The 26,594-nt window shown below is 44.1% G+C and overlaps 1 protein-coding gene and 1 long non-coding RNA gene across 2 annotated transcripts; both read left to right on the forward strand.

Moving 5' to 3' along the window:
* The first annotated feature begins 4,723 nt into the window (after positions 1–4,723).
* LSM3 (LSM3 homolog, U6 small nuclear RNA and mRNA degradation associated) lies at positions 4,724–8,175 on the forward strand. Its single transcript, XM_082210904.1, has 4 exons — positions 4,724–4,841; positions 5,906–6,016; positions 7,395–7,490; positions 7,812–8,175. Exons 1-4 carry the CDS (start codon positions 4,821–4,823, stop codon positions 7,890–7,892), a joined length of 309 nt encoding a protein of 102 aa, XP_082067030.1. The 5' UTR covers positions 4,724–4,820; the 3' UTR covers positions 7,893–8,175.
* Positions 8,176–13,648: 5,473 nt separating this feature from the next.
* Positions 13,649–23,988, forward strand: LOC309525495. The gene is made up of 3 exons (XR_014216350.1): positions 13,649–13,750; positions 15,162–15,261; positions 19,015–23,988. It is a non-coding gene; the product is annotated as an uncharacterized lncRNA (long non-coding RNA).
* Positions 23,989–26,594: the final 2,606 nt, after the last annotated feature.

Below are 26,594 nucleotides of genomic sequence, written 5' to 3' on the forward strand. Positions count from 1 at the left end.
TACAATTCTATGAAAAAGACAGGAGGGGAGATATCCAGAGCTGTCTATCCATTTGCAGAATGACTTTTAATCTAGCAGAGGAGTCCACTAAACCAAGGGGAGTGGTGATTTTCAGCTGTAGGTTTCTGTGCCACTTCCCACACTATGGGGGGGGGTGTCCTCCAACCTGGAACAGATGGGGGTGTCACAGGGGGTTACAGTACAAATGAGGAATTGCCTCCCCTTCCCTTATGTTAACGGTTAAAAGCCGTTCTGCAAATGGATAGGCAGTGCTGGATATCACCAAGCTTATTTACAGAAGCAGAATCTTAAGACTGTGGCAAAACACTTCACTGAATTACTTTACTTTATATAAAAGTTTCTATCACATCTTTCTAATGCTCATGCACCACTTGGCTAGGTAAAGGTAAAGGTCCAGTCGTGGACAACTCTGGGGTTGCGGCGCTCATCGCGCTTTATTGGCCGAGGGAGCTGGCGTACAGCTTCCAGGTCATGTGGCCAGCATGACTAAGCCGCTTCTGGCAAACCAGAGCAGTGCACAGAAACACCGTTTACCTTCCCGCTGGAGCGGTACCTATTTATCTACTTGCACTTTTTGGCGTGCTTTCAAACTGCTAGGTTGGCAGGAGCAGGGACCGAGCAACGGGAGCTCACCCCGTTGCGGGGATTCGAACCACCACCTTGATCATGCATCAGGAACTTTTGCTGTTCCTAAGGAGAATGTTCATGTTTAGGTAACAAGGGTAACCTCTTCGTGTGTGTGTGTGTGTGTGTGCGCGCGCGCTTAAAGAGACAACTAGGAGGAAACCTCTTTTGCTAACCACGTGACATAGTTGTATAAGGTAGTATCAGGAACATGAGAAGTTTGATTCACAAGCAGGCTGCCGAACTTTGGCCACACACAATGGAATTCCAGCCAGAGCATGTGCAAAACTGTTAATTTTTACATAACCCAGGAGTGGGCGTGGCGCAAAGGCAGAGCGAGCCCAGTGAACCGTTGGTAGCTTCACGAAAGCTCAGTCGGTGCTCTTAATCTCATGGTCGTGGGTTCAAAACCCACCTTGGGCAAAGGATTCCTGCCTGGCAGGGGGTTGCACTAGAACTAGACTCACGTGGTCCCTTCCAACTATGGTTCTAAACTGCAATCCAAACTCCTGGGAGTAAGCCCCGTCGACTTCAATGGGACTTACTTCTGAGTAGCCACGGTTAGGCTTGAGCTGCAAAGGCTGTCAAGGAGCAGGCTGTCGGTTAAGGTTATTCTGCATCCCTCCGCCCCCCACTCACCCTCTTGCTGCTGCTGCGTTTTAGGACCGGAGGAGGAGGCGGAGGCTACAACTTCTCCCTTGAGCTTCTTGCCCACCCGCGGCAGCTGCACGACCCCCTTGCGCTTCTTGGCCATCCTGATCCACGGCAAATCGGCCTGGAGGAGCAGCGGGAGAAGCCACCGGCAGGCGCGGATGGAGACACAAAGGAGAAAAGCCAAAACAGCCGGGAGGGCCGGAGGGAGGGAGGGAAAGAAAGACGATCTGCGGAAGAAGGCGGCTTAAAAACAACACGAAGAGCAGGGTTGTTGCATCTGTTGTTCTCCCTTTCTCTCGCAAGTGGCCCCGCGCGACGCTGGGCTGGCAGCTTGCGTTGCTCCTCCTTCCTGACGTCCCTTCCGTGCCGGGTCTGAGCGGCGTGCAGCTTGCAGCCTTTGGGGAGAAAATGAAGGTGCCGTTCAGGATTCAACAGCTTGGCCCTCCTCACAAGCGACAGGGCAACTGATAAGCATTGCAGTATACGGATTTTGGCAATGGGACTGTCGGGCGCTTTGAGATCACAGGACAGCCCGCCACCTCTCAGAAATAAGGAACATGGTTTGAAACTGGTGCCTCTTTATGGAGAAATCCGTCCCCTGCACACACGCACCCAGTATAAAACCTGATACAATTTTAGTGGCCTTTTCCCAAATCAGGCCCAAAGTGCTCACGCTCCAAATCCATAGTAAGGTACATGGCCAAAATCAACCTTCTTTTATGTGTGTTCTATTTTGTATTTTATGGGAACTTCTCCCAACTTGCAGTGCAATGCTATACATCAGGGAGTCTTGTGTCACCAAGGAGTCCAACAGCACAATCCTAACCATGTCTACTCAGGAGAAAGCCCTACTAAATTCAATAGGACTTACTCTCCTTAAGAGGGATTAGGACTGCATATGTACTATGCCTGGCACAAGGCTCTTGTTTTTTTCTGAAACACAGATACTCCTCTGGCAAGTCTATACATTTTATACAGAAGTACCATAAGTCCCACTGAGTTTGAATGACGGGGTTTACTGCCAAGTAAGTGGTTTTAGGATTGCAGCGTTATGGATTTCAGGCTTGGGAGAAGAAATGTGGCATCAGCTTACTCCCTTTATTTTAGTTTGTGAAATACAATACAATCCTATACATGTCTACTCAGAAAGTGTGTGTGTGTAGGATTGTAGCCACCCAATCCTAAATTCACTTTCTAGGGAGCAAGCTGCACTGAGTTTCATTGGACTTATTTCTGAGTAAAGAAGCTGGAGATTGAATTGTAAGGTGAGCTTACAAAGATGAAGCTAATTCTGTCATGGCAACATCACTGTATTTTTGGTTTTTATGGAAGCCGCCCAGAGTGGCTGGGGAGGCCCAGCCAGATGGGTGGGGTATAAATAATAAATTATTATTATTATTATTGTTGTTGTTGTTGTTGTTGTTGTTTTGTTTCCTCCAGTGCTTACAAGCTTTCAAGCCACACAGGGTGGTAGGCAACATGCAGACATGTGATGAGCGGCAGAGCAACTGCTTTGGATGTAGAAGATCCCAGGTAGGACTGGGAAAAAACTGCTGGACAGCCATTGCTGGTGAATGTTGACAATGCAAAGCTAGATAATGGTCTCACAATATAAGGCAGTTTCCTACCCTCCTGTGACATGCTTGTGTTCTTCCTGGAAGATGGCATCTGTCATAAATCTGTTCAGGGCCTACAACACACCTATATATTCATCACTAGACTGCAAGGATGACTATTTTATGTGAATGGGCTGTCATATTTATAACACCCAGTGCTTCTTTTCAGGGGGTGCTCAAGGGTATGCAGTACCGGCACCTCTATTTTGTTGTTAAAAAGTATGTAACAACTTCACAGCGAATACCAGCACCTATTTTTCTGGGGGGGGGGGGGAGCACTGATAACACCACATCACCTTGCTTCAAACTCAGAGCTGTTCTCTGAAGCTAGATCACACATTCAGTTTAGTCAAGCAAAACCAAAGAAGCAAAGCACTAAGACAGCTATACACACAGGACGCTGCCTGTACTACTGAGTCAGATTGCCAGTCCAGCTAGCTCTGACTGGCAGCCAGAGCTCTCCAGGGTTTCTCAGCTATATCTGGAGATAAGAACCTAACAGCAGCCCTCCTGGATCAGGCCAGCAGCCAACCACGGTGGAAAACTCCCAAGCTGGACCTGAGCACAACATTCTGTTACAGTGGTACCTCTGGTTACGTACTTAATTCGTTCTGGAGGTCCGTTCTTAACCTGAAACTGTTCTTAACCTGAAGCACCACTTTAGCTAATAGGGCCTCCTGCTGCTGCCGCACCACCGGAGCCCGATTTCTGTTCTTATCCTGTAGCAAAGTTCTTAACCTGAAGCACTATTTCTGGCTTAGTGGAGTGTGTAACCTGAAGTGTATGTAACCTGAAGCGTATGTAACCCGAGGTACCACTGTACTACCTTTTATACATGTTTGTGGGTAGGGGAGGTTTTTGGTTTGGTTTGTTTTTGTTCTCGTTAGGCATTTTGTGTTATTTTGTCTTTTTGTGCTGTGAACCACCCTGAGGTGGATAGTATACAAATTTAATAAATAATAATACTACAAATTTAATAAATACTACAAATGGGTAGTATGCAAATTTAATAAATAACAACAACAACAATGTGAAACGCACTCTCCCCTCCCATGGTTCCCAGAAACTGGTATTTGGAAGCATTGCTGCCTCCAACTGCGGTGGCCAGCGTAGCCCTATCCTCTTCCGTGAATTTGTCTAACATGCTCTCCCTGGCACCTTTTGCATGCAAAGCTGTGCACAGAGCGGCAGCTTTTCCTTTCGCCTTGAGTGTTTGAGAGAGATGATACACCCATTCTGCTTGCTGCTGCTGCTGCTGATCAGCGATGGCTCCCTCGCACCTGAGCGAACCTGACTAAATCAGCTCCATGTGAAGGCGAAGCAAATAACCACCGCGTCGCAATCAGGAAGCACGCGCTCCAGATGCGGCCAATCGCAGGGTTTCTCCGAGCTTTGCGGCAGAAGTGTGCACGCGCAGCTGTCGTCGTCTGAGGGGGTGGGGAACATAAGGCTCTGGTAGAGATAGGAAAATAACAGAATGCATGAGATTATTAATGTCTTGGTAGTAGCTTTTATATATATAAAAGATGGCAGGCAAATACAGGCGTGTGTGTCTGTATACACACACACACACCTGTATTTGCCTGCCATCTGTTATATAATATATACACACCTCTATTTGCCTGCCATCTTTTGAATAGAGGGTGGGGGCTCGCTCGCCGTCCGACCACAGCTAAGCTGAAATCCTTACACTGCATTGTTCGCGCTTGTTTCTGAGGCAGGCATGGGGGGGGAGCAAAAAAATAAATAAATAAAATGGTGCTGAGTTGACCCGGAATCAAAAGTGCCGCATGTATCTCTAAGTAAGTCTATACTTGTCGCTTGTGCGTGAGCGCGCGCCTGCGTCAATTGCTGCGGGCGGGGCATAAAATCTCGCGAGAAGAGGCTGGAGTTGGCTTTGAAAAAATGGCGGACGAGGTGGACCAGGTGGGTGATGCTGCTGCCGGGGGAGGGTGGCCTTTGAGGGGTCGGCGGGGCCCCGTGAGGTGTCGCCGTTGTGCTCTGAGGTGGTGGGTCTCTGGCCTGGCTTAACCTGCCGAGGTGGGTCGCTAGTTGGACGCAGGCTTCTGCTCCCAGTAGCGAGGGCGACGTCCGGACTGTGCGTTTCATCTTCTCTTTTTTGTTTTTTTCGCTTATTTCTGAGAGCGTAATAACGGTAAAGTTGACCTTTGCCCTTCTGGGAAACCCAGGAGGGGGCGGGGTATAAATTACTACTACTACTACTACTACTATTATTATTATTTATTTTATTATTATTTCTCTCTACTGCTGTGCCCGCCCCCTTACCACATAGTTGAACAAAAGTGAGAAACAACAAAAAGTCCCCAAAATATTACTTGTTTTTGTGGTTCTCTCCTGGTAGCTACAAAGTTGTGGTCTAAGGGGTCTCTGCTTTATTCTTCCTTCATTTCCCCTTCATGCTGTTTTCATTGGCACTGTCATGCATAGTTAAACTTTGCTGCTATCTTTGGATTATGTTTTTTTAAAAAATGAAAAACACACCCACAAAACAAAACTTTATTATCAGATGTCAAGACACCAAGTGAGGACATTATGCACATTATTCTTGCTACCTAGTCCCAGAAAAGTGACTACGAACAATCTGTTATTGATTCTTTGTTATTGGAACAGTTTAAACTGGTGAGCCCGGTATATTAGAAAGGGTATCATAACTAGTTGACTGTTTCCTGATATCTCACAGATAGCCTTAAATTCTCCTAACTCTGCAGCAACTACTGTATAGCCTGAATAGCCTAGGAGGGATTTGCAATTCATTTGTCAGTCATTTTGAGGAGGTGCAAACGGGTAGCTTTTAATTCTCTCTGCTCTTGTACTTGAGTTTAGACATTTCAGTAAGGTTGAATAATTGAACAATAAAAATATGGAGCAAATATCTAATACTAATCTCAGTGGAGTTTTTCCTTGGAATAAATTGTATCCAACGTTTTATCAACTGTATTAAAAAAAACACAAACACTTTTCTCTTATAGCAACAAACCACAAATACTGTAGAAGAGCCCTTGGATCTCATCAGACTCAGTCTTGATGAACGAATTTATGTAAAAATGAGAAATGACCGAGAACTTCGAGGCAGATTACATGTAAGTAAAGCTATATAGAAATGAGGGGTGCTTGTTAACAGAACCATGAAAATGTGTTTTGGGAGATGTTAAGTTAGATACTTCAAAAACAAGTTAAAGTTCTCATAGAGTGAAAGCAGCCTTGACTTTTGAAATACTTCTTGGGCAGCAACAGGAAACCCTGAGTTCTCCAGATATTGCTGCCCTCTAAATTTTAACATGCACGTGCATGAAAGAAATCTGATTTTGATCTTGGCCAAAGAACAAACATTTCAGTTGCTATGGTCTCAAATAACTCTTGGCTCCAAAATGTGTATTTGAAGCTAGGACACTAATGATGCATTTTCCAGCAGTTCTCTGTGAAGAGCAAGCATGCCTGCCAGTGTTAGATTTTATGAGTGTTGTTGGGAATCTAGTTGATAATGGTATTCATTGAGCAAATTGTTGTGATTTACATCTAGTATATTTAGTTTAATGGTATTTTGTGTTGTCTTTTTCTCTACTCATTTTTGCCAACTTTTCTTGAGAATCTTTGGTATAGCAATCAAGTATTGTTTTATTAGGGACGCGGGTGGCGCTGTGGGTAAAACCTCAGCGCCTAGGGCTTGCCGATCGCATGGTCGGCGGTTCGAATCCCCGCGGCGGGGTGAGCTCCCGTCTTTCGGTCCCAACTCCTGCCCACCTAGCAGTTCGAAAGCACCCTTAAGTGCAAGTAGATAAATAGGTACCGCTTTATAGCGGGAAGGTAAATGGCATTTCCGTGTGCTGTGCTGGTGCTGGCTCGCCAGAGCAGCTTCGTCACACTGGCCACGTGACCCGGAAGTGTCTCCGGACAGCGCTGGCCACTGGCCTCTTAAGTGAGATGGGCGCACAACCCTAGAGTCGGACACGACTGGCCCATACAGGCAGGGGTACTTTTACCTTTACCTATTGTTTTATTATATACTTTATAGCCTACTTTTCTTGCTTCTTGCTTTCCCTTGTCTGTGGTCAGTGTTAATTTAGGAGGCTACTGACTTAAATGGTATATTTATGAAACAATGTATAAGTAAATATAAGAATGGAGCAGTGCTGTTACAGTTGTATGAATAAATTGTTATAGTTTGGAAAGGATCTCATGATGAAGATGTTGGATCAAGCAATTCCATATTTGTTCAAATTGAAGCATATAGAAACAAATGCCTGTACCCAACAAAGTTACACTCAGAGTAGATGCATTCAAATTAATGGATTAAAATTAGTAATGTTCATTAATTTCTGAGTAGGTTTAACATTAGATATAATCCAAAACACTTGTAGCAGAAGTTTTTAGATCTGTGTATTTGAGCTACAGTGTTTAAGAAATATACTGCCACTAGCACAATAATTAAACTTATCTAAACTGCTATCATTTCCACAGGCTTATGACCAGCACTTAAATATGATTTTGGGTGATGTTGAGGAGACTGTGACAACGATAGAAATTGATGAAGAAACCTATGAAGAGATTTATAAAGTAAGAACTTGTTAATACTTAAAGCTCCAAATGCTCTTTCAGATGTGCAGTGTTGTCTAGATGAATCTAAATTTTTTTTGCTTACGAGATCAGTATACCAACTTGACTTATAACATTAAGTAAATTTTAACCAGAGTAAAATCTAAAGCATTTAGTAACCATAGTGATTACTTCATTGTAAAAGTAGGACACTTAAATATAGATTTATTTCCCCAAAATGTGATTCTTGTACCATATGAATTTGTAATAATTATGCTAATCTTTGCAACTATTTTTACATTCTCACTGGATGTAGCCTGTACTGCTTTTTTTCATCCACAGTCTACCAAAAGGAATATTCCGATGCTGTTTGTCCGAGGAGATGGAGTTGTACTTGTAGCTCCTCCACTGAGGGTTGGCTGAAACCATGAAAAAAAATGGTCATCGTTTAGAAAATGTTGGACCTCTGGACACTGTCTTCTGATACCCTTAAGCATTAAGATTCTGCCCTTAGTTCTGAAAGACCATCCAAACCTGATTGTTGTGAAGGCGTAAGATCATTTGGCATATAAGTTGATATAAGGGTTTTTTTCTGAAATAACTTAAGTGCAGGTGTCATTATGTTTCAAATCAGTGGATATAACAATTTTAGTTGCGCTTGTGGCCGCTGATCTTTTTTAAGAAATAAATCTGTTTGGGTTTTTTTTGTATGTATGTGTTTATAAGCACTTTTCCCATTTAACATGTGTCTCATTATTGCTGCATTATTTGCTTGGTTACCATTGACAGTATCTGCTACAAATGAGACAGGATTGCACTAAGTATTTTCTGTTTACACCATGCTGTTCCAATGACTTGAGTGGCCTACATGCATGAAGTGTGTATGCGTCAATAATGGTAAGCTTTTGAGGAAGACTTCTAAGTTGCTGATTATAAACCTATGCAAATCTTAGTGGGGACGTGGACCCCAGAGTCAAAGAAACTGTCATTGTCTCATCACCCACAGTTACATTAGCACTGTGTCCACATCTGGTCATTCATCTGTATACGAGTCCCTGTTTCCACATGTGCTTTGTGCACCTTCATCCACACATTAACGCTTTCAATTTTATACTTCCAGAATCTTTCTCAATGTATCCCATCCACACTACTGGGGTGTGCTTGATGGGATATTTGTGCTAAGACTTCCTCCTTCACCATAAGTGCTGGAATCCTGAAGTCTGTTATGAGTTTGCACACAGGTATTTGTTTAGCTGTGTGTGTTCCTTTGTTTTATTTCTTTTTTTAAATACAAGTTTTCTAATATACCAGACTTTCACAAAAAGGGGGGTGGGTGGAGTGTGTTGCTCAAAACCAGGGGGCCTAAAGTCCGGTGTGGGTATGTGTGTAGGTAGCAGTTGATTTCTCTGAATGCACCTTTTAAAAAGTTTTCTAATACCATATTTGCACAAAAAGATGATGGCCTCACTTCAGGCAAATATTTGGAGTTGCTAGCATGAAATGCTGCCACTTCCTTTCTTCCCCTTTTCATTTCCTATCTTCTATAGTTGCAAAGGAGTTTTAATTTTTCATACAGCTGGTCTCATGCAAGAGCAGTTCTGTGCAAAAGAACTATTTATAAAATCCCAATGCTGTGAATGTGCCTTCAGCAACAGCTGGTGGAAAAGGGCAGGTGCCATCCTTTCCCTTGGGATGAAGGAAGTGGGTGGTATGGGAAAAGATGACACTAGAGAAATGTCACCACACATGTAAAACCCACACTCAGTGCATCCACAGTCAGAAAACATGTAATTTTATTTTGAATTATTAAAACAAATTTAGTGTGTGTGCGTGCGTGCAGGCTGCCAAGAGGCTGTTATGTGATTAAAAAAGGTAAAGGTAAAGGACCCCTGACAGTTAAGTCCAGCCACAGATGTCTCTGGCGTTGTGGCACTCATCTTGCTTTACAAGCTGAGGGAGCCGGCATTTGTCTGCAGACAGTTTTGCTGGGTCATGTGGCCAGCATGATTAAGCCACTTCTGGCGCAACAGAACACCGAAACCAGAGCAGTACACGGAAACACCGTTTACCTTCCTGCCGGAGTGGTACCTATTTATCTACTTGCACTTTTTGGCGTGCTTTTGAACTGCTAGGTTGGCAGGAGCTGGGACCGAGCAACGGGAGCTCACCCTGTGGATTCGAACCACTGACCTTCTGATTGGCAAGCCCAAGAGGCTTCATGGTTTGGACCACAGCACCACCTGCATTCCACCCACTCCAGTGCGGAAGAGCCCTAGCTTGGTGAAAGTATGGGAAAGCAGTTGAAACAAAGCAAGTATGTTAGAAGCTTTCATATAATGAAATGGCTTGACTTGATACAGCAGTTGCTAATTGGCGCTATGATCGCTTAACTTTTTAATATTGGCTTGTTAAGTGTATCCTTTTTGGCATCTGGCAATATGTGCTTTCATTTCCCACAAATTCTAGCACCACGAAAAGTCACTTTCATTCTTTGCCTATGACATTGTATGGCTTCTGCCTTTGCAGCTCAGCAAATCTTCACTGAACACTAGATGGTGCTGCCTGCATTAAGATCTCACTTAATCAGTAATGTGACTTCCTTGATAGTTATCGGTAATGTAACACAATGTACTATGAGACCCAAGTATTTTCATCAAATTAAGTCATTTTGTTTCTAATGAAAGGTTCATAATGTGCAGTCCTAAGTGGGTAGTTGCAACATGCTGAATAGTAATGCTTAAAGAACCAAATGTTTCTCAATACCAGTGGCTTTGTTAAGAAAAAAATACTGGTTAAGTACCATTATACTTTATCAGCTTTATTAAATGTTACGTTGCCTGGGATAGTATTACTCTTCATGTCCCCAGTTGCATACTGATTCCTTGGGGGAAGTGGGGGTAGGAGGAAGAAGAAACTAAAAGGCATGTGGGAGATCCGTTTCCCAATGAATTTCATCGCTCTCAAATATTTGGAGGTTTTTGTTAATGCTGCATAACTACAAGGATTGGCCTTCCGATTCATCACAGTGCTTGTACAGTAAGGCAGCACCAGCAGTCCAGTACTTTGAGTGGGGTTGAAATGGATCTTCAGGGTACATCCTTTGTTCTGTGGCTGATGAAATGAAAAGGGTAACATTGTCTTAGTTATCAGCCTTGGAAATAAGGGCTACTTAGAGTAACACACACCCCCCAGGAAAAAAAAAATCTGCTGGACCCAAATTACTTGAAATGTCTATCCAAAAGATCATGGCTTCACTCTGACATTCTCAAATTGAACTCAGTTTCATAATATAGCTCTACCTTTTCATGAGGGGTTACTAACTTGATTTTTGTCCAGGGCTGCATACTTCTAGGGCAGTGATGGAACACCTGTTGTCCACCAAGGGCTCAAACGTAAGATTTGGCAGTGTATATTGTGTAACCACAAAGGTGCAATTGCATCCAATCTGCAGAGATGCTTGAAGTAACTAATCTGATTGAGTAACATGACAGATTTGTATTAAACAACTTCTGAAGGATGTGTGTTGAACATGTAAGATGCAGCCAGACACAATTTTCATGCATATGGAAAAGAGGAGGTTCTCGAGTCTAAATTACCACACTGGAGCTGCTTCACTTGCACACAGGAATCGACAAGGCATGGAAGCTCTTAACGGTGGTTTGGGCCCTCTATTAAGTGAATATACTGCAACAGCAAATTTTCTCAACAGCTGTGCTACCAAAGAGCCAGCTTAGCTCAAAACTCTGGAAAACTTCCAAACAGCTGTTTCATATAATAAAAGATGTACACTTCATCTACTATGTCAGCTATTCTTAGTGAAGATAATATGGCCAAATTCCATGTGTGGAAAAACCCAGTTAGTTGCCGCTTTGATTTAGAGTAGTCCCACTAGAGTCAGTGTGGTGAAATGGTTAGTATGTTGGATTTGTACTGGGGGGGAGAGAACTTGAGTTTTGATTCCCGTTTGGCTCATTCAGTCATCTTGGATTAGACCAACAGAGTGACTAACCCGCCCCATTGAGAGACTGTGATGCCGTCAAATAATCATGAGTAATAAGTTGGCATTAACACACAAATGGCTGGTGATCCAGGCCATGAATGTTAGGGGCAGGGGCCATTGTTTAGTGGTAGATGGTCTCTGACATCTCTATAAGCACCCAAGAGCAAGCTGGGGAAGGCTGTTCCTGAGCCCTTTGGAGCAATGGCTTCTCAAAAAGGTGAATACTATCCACCCTTCTTCTTTACTATTTGGGCTTCTCATGAAAGTATCTTAGTTTTCCCGAGAGAACCAAAACCTGGAAACTATGCAAACTAATTTTTGCATGCTTTTTTGAGAGTAAAATTCAAGAGCTTGATATTAAAAGACACGCACAAATGCAGCTGTACATCCATGCTTCAATTTGCATAATAAATCATTATTGCATTAACACACTAATATCTGCATGTGCATCCTAGTTTCCTCCAAAGCCCTGATGTAGCAAGTGCTACTCTGAGCATAGATCCCCACTTAGATTAGATGGAGGCCGTCTTTGGATATTCCAAAGTGTTGGTTAGAGAGACCCTTGGGATGGCATGTTTTCAAAAATCAATTAACCCTCAGAAACCTCATTTAGATAACGAAGCAGATGCTATTAATCCCATAGTTATGCCTGTGTACTCTGGCATTAGATGAATTAGATATGCAGGTGAAAGCCAAAAGAATACTGCAGCAGTTTGCTCATGGGCAAATCTAATCTTGTTCTGGTTTTCTGTTTGTCTCAGCCTTGACCTGCGCTCTTCTATAAGGGATGCTTTGAGTTTTGTGGGTACCGTAGCTTGCTTCCAGCAGTGCTTGGTTTTGGCTACTGTGTGGACAACCAGCATAATGATCATTTAGAACATTTTGTAATGGATTATATAATTATGTAAATCCTTCACATAGAGTATCTCAGTAATCCTTCCAACAAGCTTGTAAGGTATTTTTTATCCCTGTACTTACAATAGATGGGCTGAAACATTGGCAGAGATGCCTAGTTTGTCTAGGGCAGAGTGGGACTTGCGCTGGGCCCTTCCCAGATGACATTCTTAGCCAATATTCTGTGGCACCAACACTAAGAGCCGACATGTACTTGAAGGCGGGGATGCGAAACCGATAGCCTACACAGTGGCAGACCTTGAGGTCTCAAATTTCAGCAGTGCCCAAATTCAGCGTCCCCTGCCTCTCGCCTTCCACCCTACATCATAGTTGTAGAGGCCCCTTCAGCGCCATCTCAGCTTGGCATCCAGTGCATCCGGACCAGTCATGCTCCCTTAAATCGGTCTCTGACCTAAGGGGTACATGTGGCTGTTGGGCTAATTTCAAGTAGGTGGTGAGGATGGGGAAGGGGGGAATGTATGTGGACCCCAAAAATCATCAAAGAAAATGCAGACAGAAAAAAACTCTGCTTTAGATTATTCAGTTCTGTGTGGTTCATCTTTTGTTTCTGATAATATAAAGGTTAGAGACTTAAAAATATGAGGATCCTGGTTATGCCTGTTTTTGTTATTAAGCAGCACCCCCAAATTATTATATGTGAATCACTGATGGTTTGTACAGCTAATAGTTTAGTATTGGGTGCTATTTTCAGCCAGAGTGTCTCCTCACAAGAATATCTCCCCACCACTGCGGCTTTCCTCCTGAAACCTGGCAGGATTCAGACCCGAAGGAAGGATGCCATTGCCTGCAAATTTCAGCCAATTCTATCAAAATTAAAGATTTAGCTGTCTCCTTAAAAACAAAAAAGATTTACCATGCATAGTACAAAAGTTTCTGAACCTATTTGTCTGCGGTTTGGCAGGCCTTAACCACTACAGAAGGGATAATATGCCTGCAAATTTCATCCACCTGAAAAGGAAACAAGGTGATAGCTGTTTTTAACTTTCCCAGGAGGTTGTAAATTTCCCATGGCTTGTGAAGAAGACTTGGGCAGCCCCTCAGCTGAACAGGGCTGGGCAGCCCATAAAGCGCTTCAGACTGAGGTGGGCTGTTTTCCTATTTGCTTTGAACTGAATTTTGTGGTTGGCGCACACCCGTGGCCTGCAGTGCTTCCTGCTGGTAATGCTTCAATGCGGTGCAGCACTGTGTTCACCAGATGGCAATGTTGCACAAAGCTTGCAAGCAGCAGGCGGCGCAGCCTGCCTGTTCTACACTTCAGCGGAGCCGGAGGAGTTGAAATGCGTGACGAGGCTCAGGCGAGGTCTTGTGGGCTGCAACTGCTAATCTTCAAGCGTAGCTTTGGAATTGGCTTTGGATCATGTGGGATGTGAGTGAAAGCTCTGATGCGCGGAACGCAAAGGGGCTCGTGTTCTCAACCGCGTTGTGAAATCCTCTGTGGCAACTTGTGGCGCACTTTAGTGGAGCGGCACAGAGAATGCCCACGCATAAACACTGCAGAAAGCTGCTGCTAGGAGCCTTGAGGACAGAAATCTGTGATCAGCCCACCCAACCTGGTCTGAAGGGAAAACGGCTGGTAGGAGAGGAAGATGTAAACATACATGTGAACCCACACTTAGCTTCAATAGCAGAGAGCCCCAATTGAGCTTAATTCAACTGTCTGAAGAGTGGGGTGGGGAGTTGTTGTGACAAGAGTGTTGAGCAATGGCAAAAGAGTGCTCAGCACTGAGACAGGCAGGCTGCTCCTTAGCATGGCTGTCAGTGTGCCAGAACCTTGATCAATAGTGGTTACAACGCATACCGTACATTGAATGTGTATTAAAGATATTTAATCCACATTAGAATCCCCAAAGAATCCTGGGAACTGTAGTTTGTGAAAGGCGCAAGGCTTGTGGCTCAGTGAGGGGTAAACTACAGTTTCCAGGATTCTTTGCAGAAAGCCATGCACATGGTGTGGATCCCGTACGTTTGCCCCATGACATTATGGACGTGGAATTGGAATCTCATGGGCAAGGGGGAACGGGCTCCTTTTGAATGCCTAGAAAACAAAAGGGGCAGTGTAACGCCTATTCCTACAACAGACTGCGGAGAGGATAAGTTTGAGTGTGGAAGCTGGGAAATGGCTGGGGAAGGAAGATAAGGCAGAGTAGGCATTAAGTGGAGAAGGCAGAAAGAATGAAAACTGAGAAGCAGATATACTTCAGAAAGTGGTGGAAGACCGAAGACCAGCAATAGAAATTGTTAGGAGGGACACTATCAAGGAGCACAGGGGCCCTACTACACCTGGGATTAATTTTGTGTTTATACAAGCATGCTTTTTAACCAGGTTGGTTTTAGTTTGGAGGAAAAGCTTTTCGTGTGTGTGTGTGTGAGAGAGAGAGAGAGAGAGAGAGAGAGAGAGAGAGATCTGCTGCATGCTCCTGATTCTGCTTTCTATAGAGAATAGGTCCTTCCTTGCTGCTCCAGCATTTTCAAGGGCAAATAGCAGCCAGGCAGGGGCAATTCTCAGCAGCAAACCTGTGGCAGTGGGTGGGTTTCCAAGCTTCTCAAGCACTTTTTCTTTAACATTAAATACAACCAGGCTCTGGAACCTTTCTTAAACACAAGAATTATATTGTGTCTGGTTGGCTGTGGGAGAGCCTGTCTGTTTACCCATAACTGAGGACCATAGAAAGCCAGAGCTGTGCACCTAGAAGTCCTGGAAACACAGTGCCAAATCTACAAAATTAGCCACAAGGGCAACCAGTCTACCATACCACCAAGCTCCCACTCTCCTGCAGGCGGGCCAGAGACCCCTGTAAAGTTGCAAATAGAGTCTGGATGGAAGGAGGGGCCTTCTTACAGGTGGATTGGGCAGAGATAGCCATGTCATATAGCAAGGTAAAGGTAGTGTATTTTGAATGTTGTTATTATTGAGTGGAACCTCTTTCCCTGCCACAGTAACTCATTTGTCTTTCTTCCTCTCCCATCCGCCTGGGTTCCATGCATTACACAGACTCACAAATGGGGGGGGGGACAATCCAGAGAGAGGGAAGAGTCACAAAGCATAGATTTCACAGAATCGTAGAGTTGGAAGGGACCCTGGGGATCATTTAGTTCAACCCCCTGCAATGCAGGAATATGCACCTGTCCCTTACAGGGACTGAACCTGCAACATTGGCGATATCAGCACCATGCTCTAACCAACTGAGTGCGCCAGCCGAGTGCTACACTTTTAACATTTTGGGGGGGGGAGGGAGGTGCTGGTACTGTGTACCCTTGAGTACCCTCAGGAAAAAAGCACTTACTGCAGCAGTGTCCACATTGCCGCCACCCTAACCTGCCACCCAGGATCTATGTCCTCTTTTGCTCTCTCCCCCTCGATCTGAGCCTGCAGAAACATCCAAAGCCTCCTGCTTTTCCAGGGCAGTTATTTTCCAAGGCTTCCCTGGGTCAGGTTTCATCTGGCTCAAGCTGTCTTTCTCCCACAGTTTCCCCCCTTTGTGCCTTTCTTGGCTCTGGGTGGTTCTTCTCTAGAACAACTGACAAATCACTCTGGCAATGGCATCATCACCTCAATGGATTCTGTGTTGTTTTCTTTCTTTTTTTAAGAATGTAGTTTTCTTTACAAATAAGAGGCTTTGCTAATTAATGGGATTTGGAAGACTGGATTAAGGACAAGAAGTTCTTGGTGCATTCATGCTGCCAGGCCCCATATACGTGGGTAGACTTTTATGGGCAATTGTGTGTGTGTGTATTGATGCCTTTCTTCTTTTCAAGATTTCTATCCGTTTTAGCCCTCTTTACTTTCTCATTTTAGAACCTTGCATTGCGCACAAACTCCAGGGGAGAGTCATGTCACACAACCTCGCGTCGTGACTAAACCTCCCGTACATTTGTTAATCGATTTAAACGCATGCCAGTTTTAAGTTGCATCTAAGCAGAGCAAGGAGTACAGCCTCTTAAACTGAAAAAGACGCAGTTCCTTTCTTGCTTTTTAAAATAACCACAGTGTTACTTCCTTTGGGGTTTGCCTTTTCCGCTCGTCATATGCATCAGCGTATCAGGATATGTTTTCTGAGCAGCACTCTGCTAAAAACCAAAGCGCAAATGGAAAGAATCGCTGTGGTCTTTTCAAGCGCTGCGGTGGCCACCTGATGCAGTCTCCTCACCACAACATCTGTCTCCTTCCAGATGTGTCAGACGGAAACCCTCCTTACAGCTCATTAGGGACATGAGGGACAGTAGAGGATTAGACTCTCAGGGCTGTGGGTTCAAGGCCTCCCCCCCCCGATTCCTGCATTGCAGCGGCTTCGGCCACATGACCCTCATGGTCCTTTCCAACTCTACAGTTCTGTGATTTCTCCCCGCATTTCTCCAGAGGGGGGTCTTCCACCTTGCATTCCATTACAGAAAAGACAGTAATGTTTTTGAATACCCATTGCTGGAAACCACAGGGTCCTGCTTTCCAGTTTCCCACAGGAATTCTGCAGTGCTGCTGTCCTAGGATGGCTCCACTGTAAAGGTAAAGGGACCCCTGACCATTAGGTCCAGTCGTGGACGACTCTGGGGTTGCGGCGCTCATCTCGCTCTATAGGCTGAGGGAGCCGGCGTACAGTTTCTGGGTCATGTGGCCAGCATGACTAAGCCGCTTCTGCCGAACCAGAGCAGCGCACGGAAACACTGTTTACCTTCCCGCCGGAGCGGTACCTATTTATCTACTTGCACTTTGAGGTGCTTTCAGACTGCTAGGTTGGCAGGAGCAGGGACTGAGCAATGGGAGGTCACCCCGTCGCAGGGATTCAAACCACCGACCTTCTGATCGGCAAGCCCAAAGGCCCCACTGTACATGTGCTTTCCCCCCTAATACAACCTAACATGACACAACCTAACACAACACCCCTCATGTGACGTTACACTTCTGTATGAGTACATTTATTTATTACCGAGTCAAGTTTTGAAAGCAAGCCTGAGTACTAAAAGGTTGTGTATTAGTGGGGGGCAATGCAAAGGAGAGAGCGGTCCTCAGAAATGCTTGGAAACTGGAAATATTATTATGCCATAGACTGTTGATCATCCCAAAAGGAAACACATTTCTTAGCCAGCCTGCTGTACAGAGCTTTGCTCCCCCCCCCATATGTGATTTCATAGTTGTTGCATCCCCTCCGCAGTCAATGGAGCAAAATCCCTGACCCCTTGAACTTTGGGAGGCAGGAGAAAGAGTACTGCTCCAGTTGAGAAATTCCGGCCCCATCCCTAATTATTGCCACTCTTGATCTACATGGCTAGATAAGCACAATTGTTGAATGTTATGGTAAAATGATCTTTGTCTCAAAAAAAGCACAACTCCTTCCTTCTGCCAAATCCTGAAGGCACAATATCTTTGTTCCGAAGTGCAGTCTTGATTGCCAATCTCTAGCTACTCAGAAAAGAATGTTCTATTTAATTCCCCTCTAAAAGTTGCTCTTCGGAGCTAGCCTGAACTTTGAGTGCACCTGTGAAGGCGCCACTCGCCTGTGTTGCTGCTGGAAACTGTACAGATGGAGTCAAGGGGGGCGGCAGAAACCAGAGTGGGAAATTAAAAGGCTTCATTTCAGAGAGAGAAGGAGAGTTAGCCAGTGCCTTTGTCTCCGCATGAAAAGAGGCACTTGTAGGGCTATTGCTGGTGCCTTTTTTCCTGGGAGTTCAACTTCCAAAATAAGGCTTGAATTCTATGAGCAGGGATTCCAGAGTCTGCAAGTGGAACCTATTAGAGAAAGGGCCTGTGCTTTGCTCTCATGGATTCTGCCCTTTGAGTTGCAGCTTTTCATTGACTTCCCAAAGAATTTGGAATCTTTTGTGGAGAGATGAAGGAAGCGTTTGACCACTGCTGTTGGAAAGATAATCGTGGAAGACACTCAAGCCCCATAAATATGATCAGGCAGCACCACTGGTGTTTCTGCTTCCATTGCCCATATATAGCTTTCTGGAACATTAGGACAGTTGTAACTCCACTCTAGTTATAATCACATCATAGAGAGAATGTTGCTGTGGACTAGTTCCTTGATCATTGTTTAAGCCCATTTATTTCATGTATTGTTATGGTGTTGTGGGTCACTTTGGGCGGAACCCAGGAGGTAGCATGGTGAATACAATAAAAATAAAAACAGTTTGTCATATCACAGCCTATATAGTTTTCAAAAACAAGTGAACATCATGGGGGGTGGGCTTAAATATTAATTCCACCTTCCTTTGAGGAGCTACATTCTGAACCATGTACAGTGGTACCTCGGGTTACAGACGCTTCAGGTTACAGACTCCGCTAACCCAGAAATAGTACCTTGGGTTAAGAACTTCGCTTCAGGATGAGAACAGAAATTGCATGGCGGCGGCACAGCAGCAGCGGGAGGCCCCATTAGCTAAAGTGGTACATCAGGTTAAGAACGGTTTCATGTTAAGAACGGACCTCCAGAACAAATTAAGTTCTTAAGCAGAGGTACCACCATAGCATGAAACAGATCACGACTGCATTTCCCCCTCTGATTCTTTTTCTGTGTAACTTGGAAGAAGATGAATGCTGCAGCTTGTTATTATTTAATAGGTTACAGTTTTAGAGCATTTACCTGCCAGTTTCAACTTGCTGAGATTAAAGTTATTGACATCTTTGGTCTCTAGGGTTGGGGTTTTCTGTGGCCTTGTTGATCTGCAAAGTCCTGAGTCCTGAGTAACGATTACACTGTTATCTCAAAAGCACTGTGCTGATCCATCACAACCTTTTCACATGCCTGGCTGTAACTGCTGGCAAAGCCTGGAAGGCACCAAGGCCTAAATGAAGGTAATAAAAGTTTTACATTTCCAAGAAAGAACTCTGTTTTCCTTCAGTTACAGCTTAGCTCTCTTCTCCCCTCCCTTTCAAAGCATATACATCGCTCCCCATACTTCATTCCTGTTATCTTTAATTATCGCCTTTCCAACCTGTCTTATCCCTTCTTCTCCCCTGCACCTTCCATCTCAATTCATGTGCACTCACAGTTTAGCTGCCGCAGTCCACTTAAAGCATCCTGTGAGTTAGACTGCAATCCTAGCCTCACTTACCTGCGAGCAAGCCCAATTTAATTCCATAGGACTTAGTGCTCAGTGGGCATGGTTAGAATTGCACTGTAAATCTGAGAAACTTGGGCTGGGGCAAATGTGATATTGGCTCCATTTGAGCGACAGCTCAAAGACTGTAGCCCAGCTCGAGGGCATGTGCTTGTTCATCTTTCTAGCTGCTTTTTCAACGAGGCTGGTGTGGGGTGCAATATAAACTTCAATATACCTGCTTACCTTCTTGTTCTTGCATAAATCCTCCACTCCTCTCTTAACTGTGGTGAAGGGAAAAGGTCAGCACCAGTCTCAAGCACACTTAATACTAACCAGGGTTCCTCATTCAACCAGGATTTGAAACGGCATTTTAACACTGAGTTCACGTCCAAATTAGACAGGAATGCTGGACTGCATCAACTGCTGTTAAGGTCAGTGCCTTATGTTAGAGGTGAAAGAGGTCACATTCCAGAAGCAAGTTCTAGGTATTTTGGCAGCAGTTGAGAGGGAGGTTTATATCTGTGCTGCCCCTTTGTATCTTTTTGCTGCCACACAGGCCAGCACAGCTATCCTTCCAGAGTTTGTCCAATATTTACACTAGGGAGAATAATGTGGGTGTTTTTTTTTTCATAATAAGCTGGTAACTTCAGTTCAGAGTAAATGAATGACCCATGCCAAGCAGGATTAGTTAATAGCTGAGTGAACTACAGACCCAAGTCTTGTGAATGCCAAAAGAGTGTTGTAGTCATTTAGCCCTGTTGGCTGAAGTTCAGTTCGTCAATAAACAAAGTCCAACGCCACTCATTTTATCTCACTGTAGATTAGGCTTCTCTTTGACATTGCTCCAAAATACAGAGATTTGCCTTCTTTGGAATCTGGTATGTCAGCAATAAAAAATATTGATGGGTATCCAAATATTATGGTGGCGTTGGTCATTCAAAATGCACCTAAACAACAAGAACTTAAAGGAACCTGTGTTTGACACACAGCTGCATCATATATAGATGCCTTTACCAAAATCAGTTCTGAAATTGCCACATGGCACGGCAATGTTATGCAGTGTGTCACTGTTATTTTGTTGAGTTGCACAAGGAAAGGACAGCTCACGCAACTGGTCTTTCCCTTCCCTACTTCCCCCTTGCAGCCCCATATAATTCCTTCCCCCAAAGCCTCTCCTCAGGGTGGGAGACTGGCCCACCCAGGAGGCAAGGTGAGGCAACTGCCTCAGGTGGCAGGTTCCACAGGAGCAGCAGCTCTGGCCTCTAAGAAATACATCACCCATTGCTGCCGCCACTGTCACAGTAGCAGTGCTCCTCCTAGGCAGCCCCCCACCATGTCATTTCCACAGAGATCTCTTGGCAAGTAGAAGGCACTTCTGGGGCAAATGGTGGGGGTTGCCTTCTGGGTCTCCTGAGCTCTGCACCCACCCAGTGTGATTCAGTGTGCCCCCATGACCTTTGATCCCCACTTCAGCCTGCAGGAAAGGATGATCCCTCCCCCCCTTTATGATGTTGATCTTCTTCCCTGACTTGGGGGATGGCGCCATTTTGTGGTTCACTTCAGGTGCCAAAAAGGCTTGGACCAGCCCTGCTTTCTGAACGTTATAGGCTGCATCTTATCAAGCTGCTAAGGGATGGAGATTGCCCAAAATCAAGTGGAAGAATCTTGCACTTGGATACAGCCCATAGTGTGCTTTTTCTGTTTGGTTTTTACCTGACCATTTTGTTGTGCTGGTGCAGTGCCATGATTTTATCCACTGTTTTGCTTTTTGTTTTTCTGTTTGTCTTTTTTTCTGTTGGTGGTTGTACTTTGCAAGTTGCTATTTTAAAAATACTGTTTTAATTATTTCAATTTTGTTATTCCCGTGAACCGCTTTGAGAACCTCGCTGCTTGAAAACATGGCATGCTCTGAGGAAAGAAACATGCTGCTTTTCAAGGAAGTCAATTCATGCCATTCACCTGTTAATCATCAAGTGTACAGAATCATCAAGCACAGAAAAACTGCACGATGTCCTTGGATAAGAAGATAGGAAGCTGTCTTTTTCTTCAGCTCAGATTATTTGTCCGTCTATCGCAGTGTTGTCTCCTCTGACTCATGGTGGATCACTAGCTGCTCCCACAAAGGCCTTCCCCCTCACCCACTGCCATTTCTCTGTTTAACTGGCGATGCCAGGATTTGACCCAGGAGCTTCTACAGTGCAACACAAGTGCTCCCTCACTGAGCTACACTCCATAGGAATCAAGCCTGAGGGTTAGATGCATTATCTATGTACTATTAGCATATATGTCACAATTTGTTCTCCAGATTATGGGAAGATGCCAGAAGCAATGAAACTTGTCCCCGGCTCCTACTTGGCCCCACTTCAGTCCTCCAGGCACTGCCTGTCTCTATAGAGACAAGGGCTAAAAAACTGATAATGTGACTTTTCTATGCACGCATAAAGGAAAATGATTGGAACTGAGCTTAAGTTCATTTAACTGGAGATACTGGGGATTGAACCTGGGACTTCTGCATGTCAAGCATGTGCTCTATCTCTGAGTTTTTTCCTTCTAGCATCCCATAGTATGCAGCATTATACTGACCAAATCATTATGCAGTAATTCAAAGCAGTGACATATTCACTGAGTCTGCATCTGTATAGTTTCTGTCCTAGGATGGTATCAGCTCATCCTTCAGGGATAAAACAAATAGCCAACCCATTATTGGAAATAGCTACTTAAATGATGCATTAACAGCAGCATTCTTCCCACCCTTAAATCCTAAAACAGGCAAGGAGAGGGAAGCATCTTCAACCTCTTAACAGTCCCACAGACTGGAATTAGTAGCTGTTAGATCAAATTGCTCAGATTTTCTGGCTAAGAGGCTCAATTCCCACACCACATGTATCCCAGATGTTTCTTTTCAGCAGTACATTTCTCTCCTGCCACAAGCTCAGAAGCTCCCAATTTAGACACTTCAGGCTTGTTCCTGCTCTCTCTCTCTTTGTCAGTTTACATATGATTAAAACCTGTGGGATTTTTTTTAGCATCTCTCTCCCACACCTTTTCCAATCCTAAAAGAATTCAGCCTCTGTATGAGTCCTGTAAAACCATGGTTACAACCAACTTCTTTCAGAAGCGTGAGTCATCGCTGCTCACCATCACACCGACATTTCTCAATCCCATCCCACATTGCCGCTTTTAGACACTGGAGTGACTCCACCAACATTGTTCTGCTGTCAGGTTCTGCTGGATCTGTGACACCTTCAGGTTTAGGGGGGACTTCACCTGAAACGCCCTCAGTGGACTCACCTCCTCTTCCTCTTATCACCAGACTGGGCTCTTCTCCTCATAACTGTCATAACTGCCGATTTTCTTGCCCTGTTTCTGTAAGCATGGGCGGATCTGCTATGAAGCGAATCCCAGGGGGACCCCAGAAACGACTTTAGTCCATACTGCTTTTTTTAAAAGGGGGGGGGGAATAGATCCAATTTCAGTTGCATGACTCAAATAGATCAATTTTTTGTTATTTATATTTCAACAATCCCAAAGCTTGAGGGTCAACAGCACAGATGTTGTAAAGGTTGTTGTAAACAACTCCACTGAAGAAGATAACAGTGGTGACCCAGACCTTGTTGCTGGTTGCAAAGGGGTGTCCATAACAGTTCAAGCTGCTTCTTTTTTATGTAGTTTATTTTCGGGTTTTTGAGTTTCCAAACAATCACAAAGGAAACAAACAAGATATAATCAATAAATCTCCTTTGACTTCCCTCCTTCCCTTTCATGGGGCCTTATGTCATCCTTTTCTCCTGCATCTCATCTGTTACTCCAGTTCCATCAAATAATAATAATAATAATAATAATAATAATAATAATAATAATAATAATTTCTTATGCCCCGCTCATCTGGCTTGGTTTTCCCAGCCACTCTTTAATTAAAATCTTTAATTAAACCATAGTCCAACTTTTAGCTACAAGTGTCATATCAATCTTCCTAATAATTTTACTTGTTTACAATAATTTTTGAATAAATTATATATTTTCCCCATTCCTTATTAAAATTTTGGTCTTCCTGGTTTCTTTCAGTCAGTTTTGCCATTTCTGCAGAGTCAATCAGTTTAGTCTGCCATTCTTCCCTGGTAGCGACTGTACTTTCTTCTCAGCCATAACAGTTCAAGTTTCAGGGCCCTCAAAATGTAGGTCCACCACTGCCTTTAAGCCCAATCCACATCACTGCCCAGGAGAGGAGAGGACATGGCTAGTGGAGAACGCTGCTCCATCTTCTTCGACCTGTGACTGCTTGCATGCCGGAAGAGGGCAGGTGAGCAGACAGAGGCAAGGAGGAGGAGCCAAGAGGTTTAGGAGAGCTGGCACTGGGCCACTGCTGGTGTGGGGGCCTCAGCCGTTGCCCAGTGATGCCACCCCCCAAGGCCAGCCAGGTTCTGGATCTCAAGTGGTGTAGCTGGAGTCAAGGAGTCGATGAGAAATTGCAGGGGAATGTTACCAACACGGTTTAGGGACTGGTGCTCAAGCATCTGAACAAGACATGAAAAGAGGGGTTTTGAAACATTGTATGTTTTTTTTTTTTTTTTAAAAAAAAGGAAATTAAGAATGAAAAATTTTAGGTCTGTTCTGATTTGGAAACATTCTATTTTTTAAAAAAACAACAACAACATGTATTTAAGGCAGAAAGATAGCCAAAATGCAAAATACTGCCTCTAAGTTGAGAGTTTATGCAGCTGTTCAGTTGTGTGGTATTTACTCCAGGATTAAATTTAAGCTTTACCCAAGGGGAATTGCCATCTGTCCACATGTTACGCTAGAGGTATCCTACGGTTACTCCTTCAAACCTTTTTCTTCACTTAATCATTTCTAGTTGTTGACTGGGAGCCTTAGAGTCAGAATGTGTTTATTTGTTTAGAACAATTCTAACCCTTCTTTCATTATAACATTTATGTGGCCCCATGCAAACATTAGATCAAGCATCCAGCTGCTTTTTGTGTGTATCCACACATAGCATGTGTACGTGGTGAAGGGACAATTCCAGGCATGCCATTTTGTTAATGATCTTTTCTTAATAAATAACTTATTTATTTATAAAGCAGTTCTTTCTTTTAACTTTGTTTTTTAAGGTAGAGAAAAAGTATTTAAAAGATCAGCCACACACCCACACACCCACACACCCACACCCAGAGTGTTAAAACGCCATTGTATCATGCAGCGGGAGAGGTGAAAAGCAGGACTATTCCATTGGCTCTGCTGAAAAACAGTTCCATCAGGTTTTTCTTCCAGTAGGCATTGTGGCGCTGTGGTCTAAACCACTGAGCCTCTTCGGCTTGCTGATCAGAATGTCAGCAGTTCGAATCTGTGTGTTGGGGTGAGCTCCCATTGCTTTGTCCCAGCTCCTGCCAACCTAGCAGTTCGAAAGCACACCAGTGCAAGTAGATACATAGGTACCACTGCAGCGGGAAGGTAAATGGCCTTTCCGTGCACTGCTCTGGCACTCATCACACCAGAGTTCATGTTGCACCAGAAGTGGTTTAGTCATGCTGGCCACATGACCTGGAAACGCCGGCTCCCTTGGCCTGAAAGCGAGATGAGTGCTGCAACTCCATAGTCGCCTTTGGCTGGACTTAACCATCTAGGGGTCTTTTACCTTTTTACCTATCTGGCTAGAGCAAAGAAAGAGGCATTGGGAAACAAAAGTTCTCCAAGAGGCTCGAAATTTTAGCTCTTCCTGTCCTCGAACTGTTGCCATTCCAGCAAGAATAATAAGAAAAAGAAAATCCGAACTTTGAATGGTAAGAACTAATGTCCCGAGTTGGCTTTCTTCCCCCAATTCCTTTTGTGCCATATCTTCTAGATCGTAAGCCTGAGGGAAAGGGCTGGTTTTTGTTTTTTTGTTTTTTAAAAACTGATTTGTGTGAGCCATTCTGGGAGGCTCTTAGGAGACTATAAAAATGATTCAGATGAATAAATAGATTGGCACCAATCAAAAAGGCAGCATGTGATTTTTAATACATTGTTAAACGCTTTCATTTTCATTTAAGCAAATATTCAATGTTTTTTTTAAAAAAGGTGAAAAGGTATTCTAGTGCAAAATAAAAGATCATTTTGTCTGCTTTTGTACAAAGCAAACACACTGATAAAATGGCACTGATGGGAAAGGTAATAGGGAACGCCCCCAGTGTTCATGCATTGCAATAAGTTCACCCACCCGTACATCTCTACACACTTCCAAACCACACCTCCTTAAAAAGATGGAAAAGTCACGCTGGCAATTTATATTGGGAACATTGTGCATTCCCCCACTCCCCACCCCCCAGTCAGATTTTATGAGGCAAAAGAACTATGGGCAAAACGCAAGAGAATAATGTCATGTGGTTGGCCTGGTAAAAAGGAAGTTGTTATGTCCTGAAGTTCTCACCCTGGGCCAGCAGGGGGATACTGTAGATAGTTTTCACTCAGGTCCACATATGCAAATAAGGGATTGAAAGTGACATTTGGTGATTGGATAGTTACAGAAACTGGTTACTGTTGTGTTGTAGTGGAGCTCTTTATAAGCAGGCTGGCTGAACCCTTCAGTTCAGTTCTGTTCTGGCCTGTGAATAAACAAGAGCTGTTTGAAGAATCGCTGTGTCATCTGATATGTTCACCCACAGCTTAACAGAAGTGAACAAGAATGGCTATTCCAGAGTGAACGCTTGGCTTTCTAGCTGTGCAGGCTGTTTCTGAACACAGAGTTCTATAACGTGAACATTGACTATGCCCCACATATATTGGGTAAAGGATGGGGCATACATGGCCCAAATAAAATAAACATGCAGCTCAAGTCTCCAGTTTCTGAATCCTCAGCACGAAGTGACTTGAGAGACTCCCTTTCTAATGCTCTGCTGCTTCTCCCATTAACTTTCATTCCCAGAGGATGTTTGTGGAACAGATGAAGATTTCATTAGCTAATATGTGCATCTGCATAATTTCATCTTGAAGTTTTCCTCTTTCTAAGTATGTGATCAGTGCCAATTCCTTAGTGGTCACCATTATCATATCTCTGATGCGAATAAAGATGATCAAGTAGTCACACACACATCTAGATCAGGGACAAGGAACTTGTGACTCCCAGAAGTTGTTGGACTACAAGTCCTGGCAGCCTCAGCTACCCTGGCCCAATGGTCATGGATGATGGGAGTTGT

Source organism: Podarcis vaucheri, assembly GCF_965113315.1.
Source record: "Podarcis vaucheri genome assembly, chromosome: 2".
In the NCBI taxonomy this organism is placed as follows: domain Eukaryota; kingdom Metazoa; phylum Chordata; class Lepidosauria; order Squamata; family Lacertidae; genus Podarcis; species Podarcis vaucheri.

Coding starts and splice junctions, on each gene's coding strand:
- LSM3 (XM_082210904.1), top strand. CDS start 4,821: ATGGCGGACGAGGTGGACCAG. Junction 6,017..7,394: donor AACTTCGAGGCAGATTACAT/GTAAGTAAAGCT, acceptor TCATTTCCACAG/GCTTATGACCAGCACTTAAA. Junction 7,491..7,811: donor CCTATGAAGAGATTTATAAA/GTAAGAACTTGT, acceptor TTTCATCCACAG/TCTACCAAAAGGAATATTCC.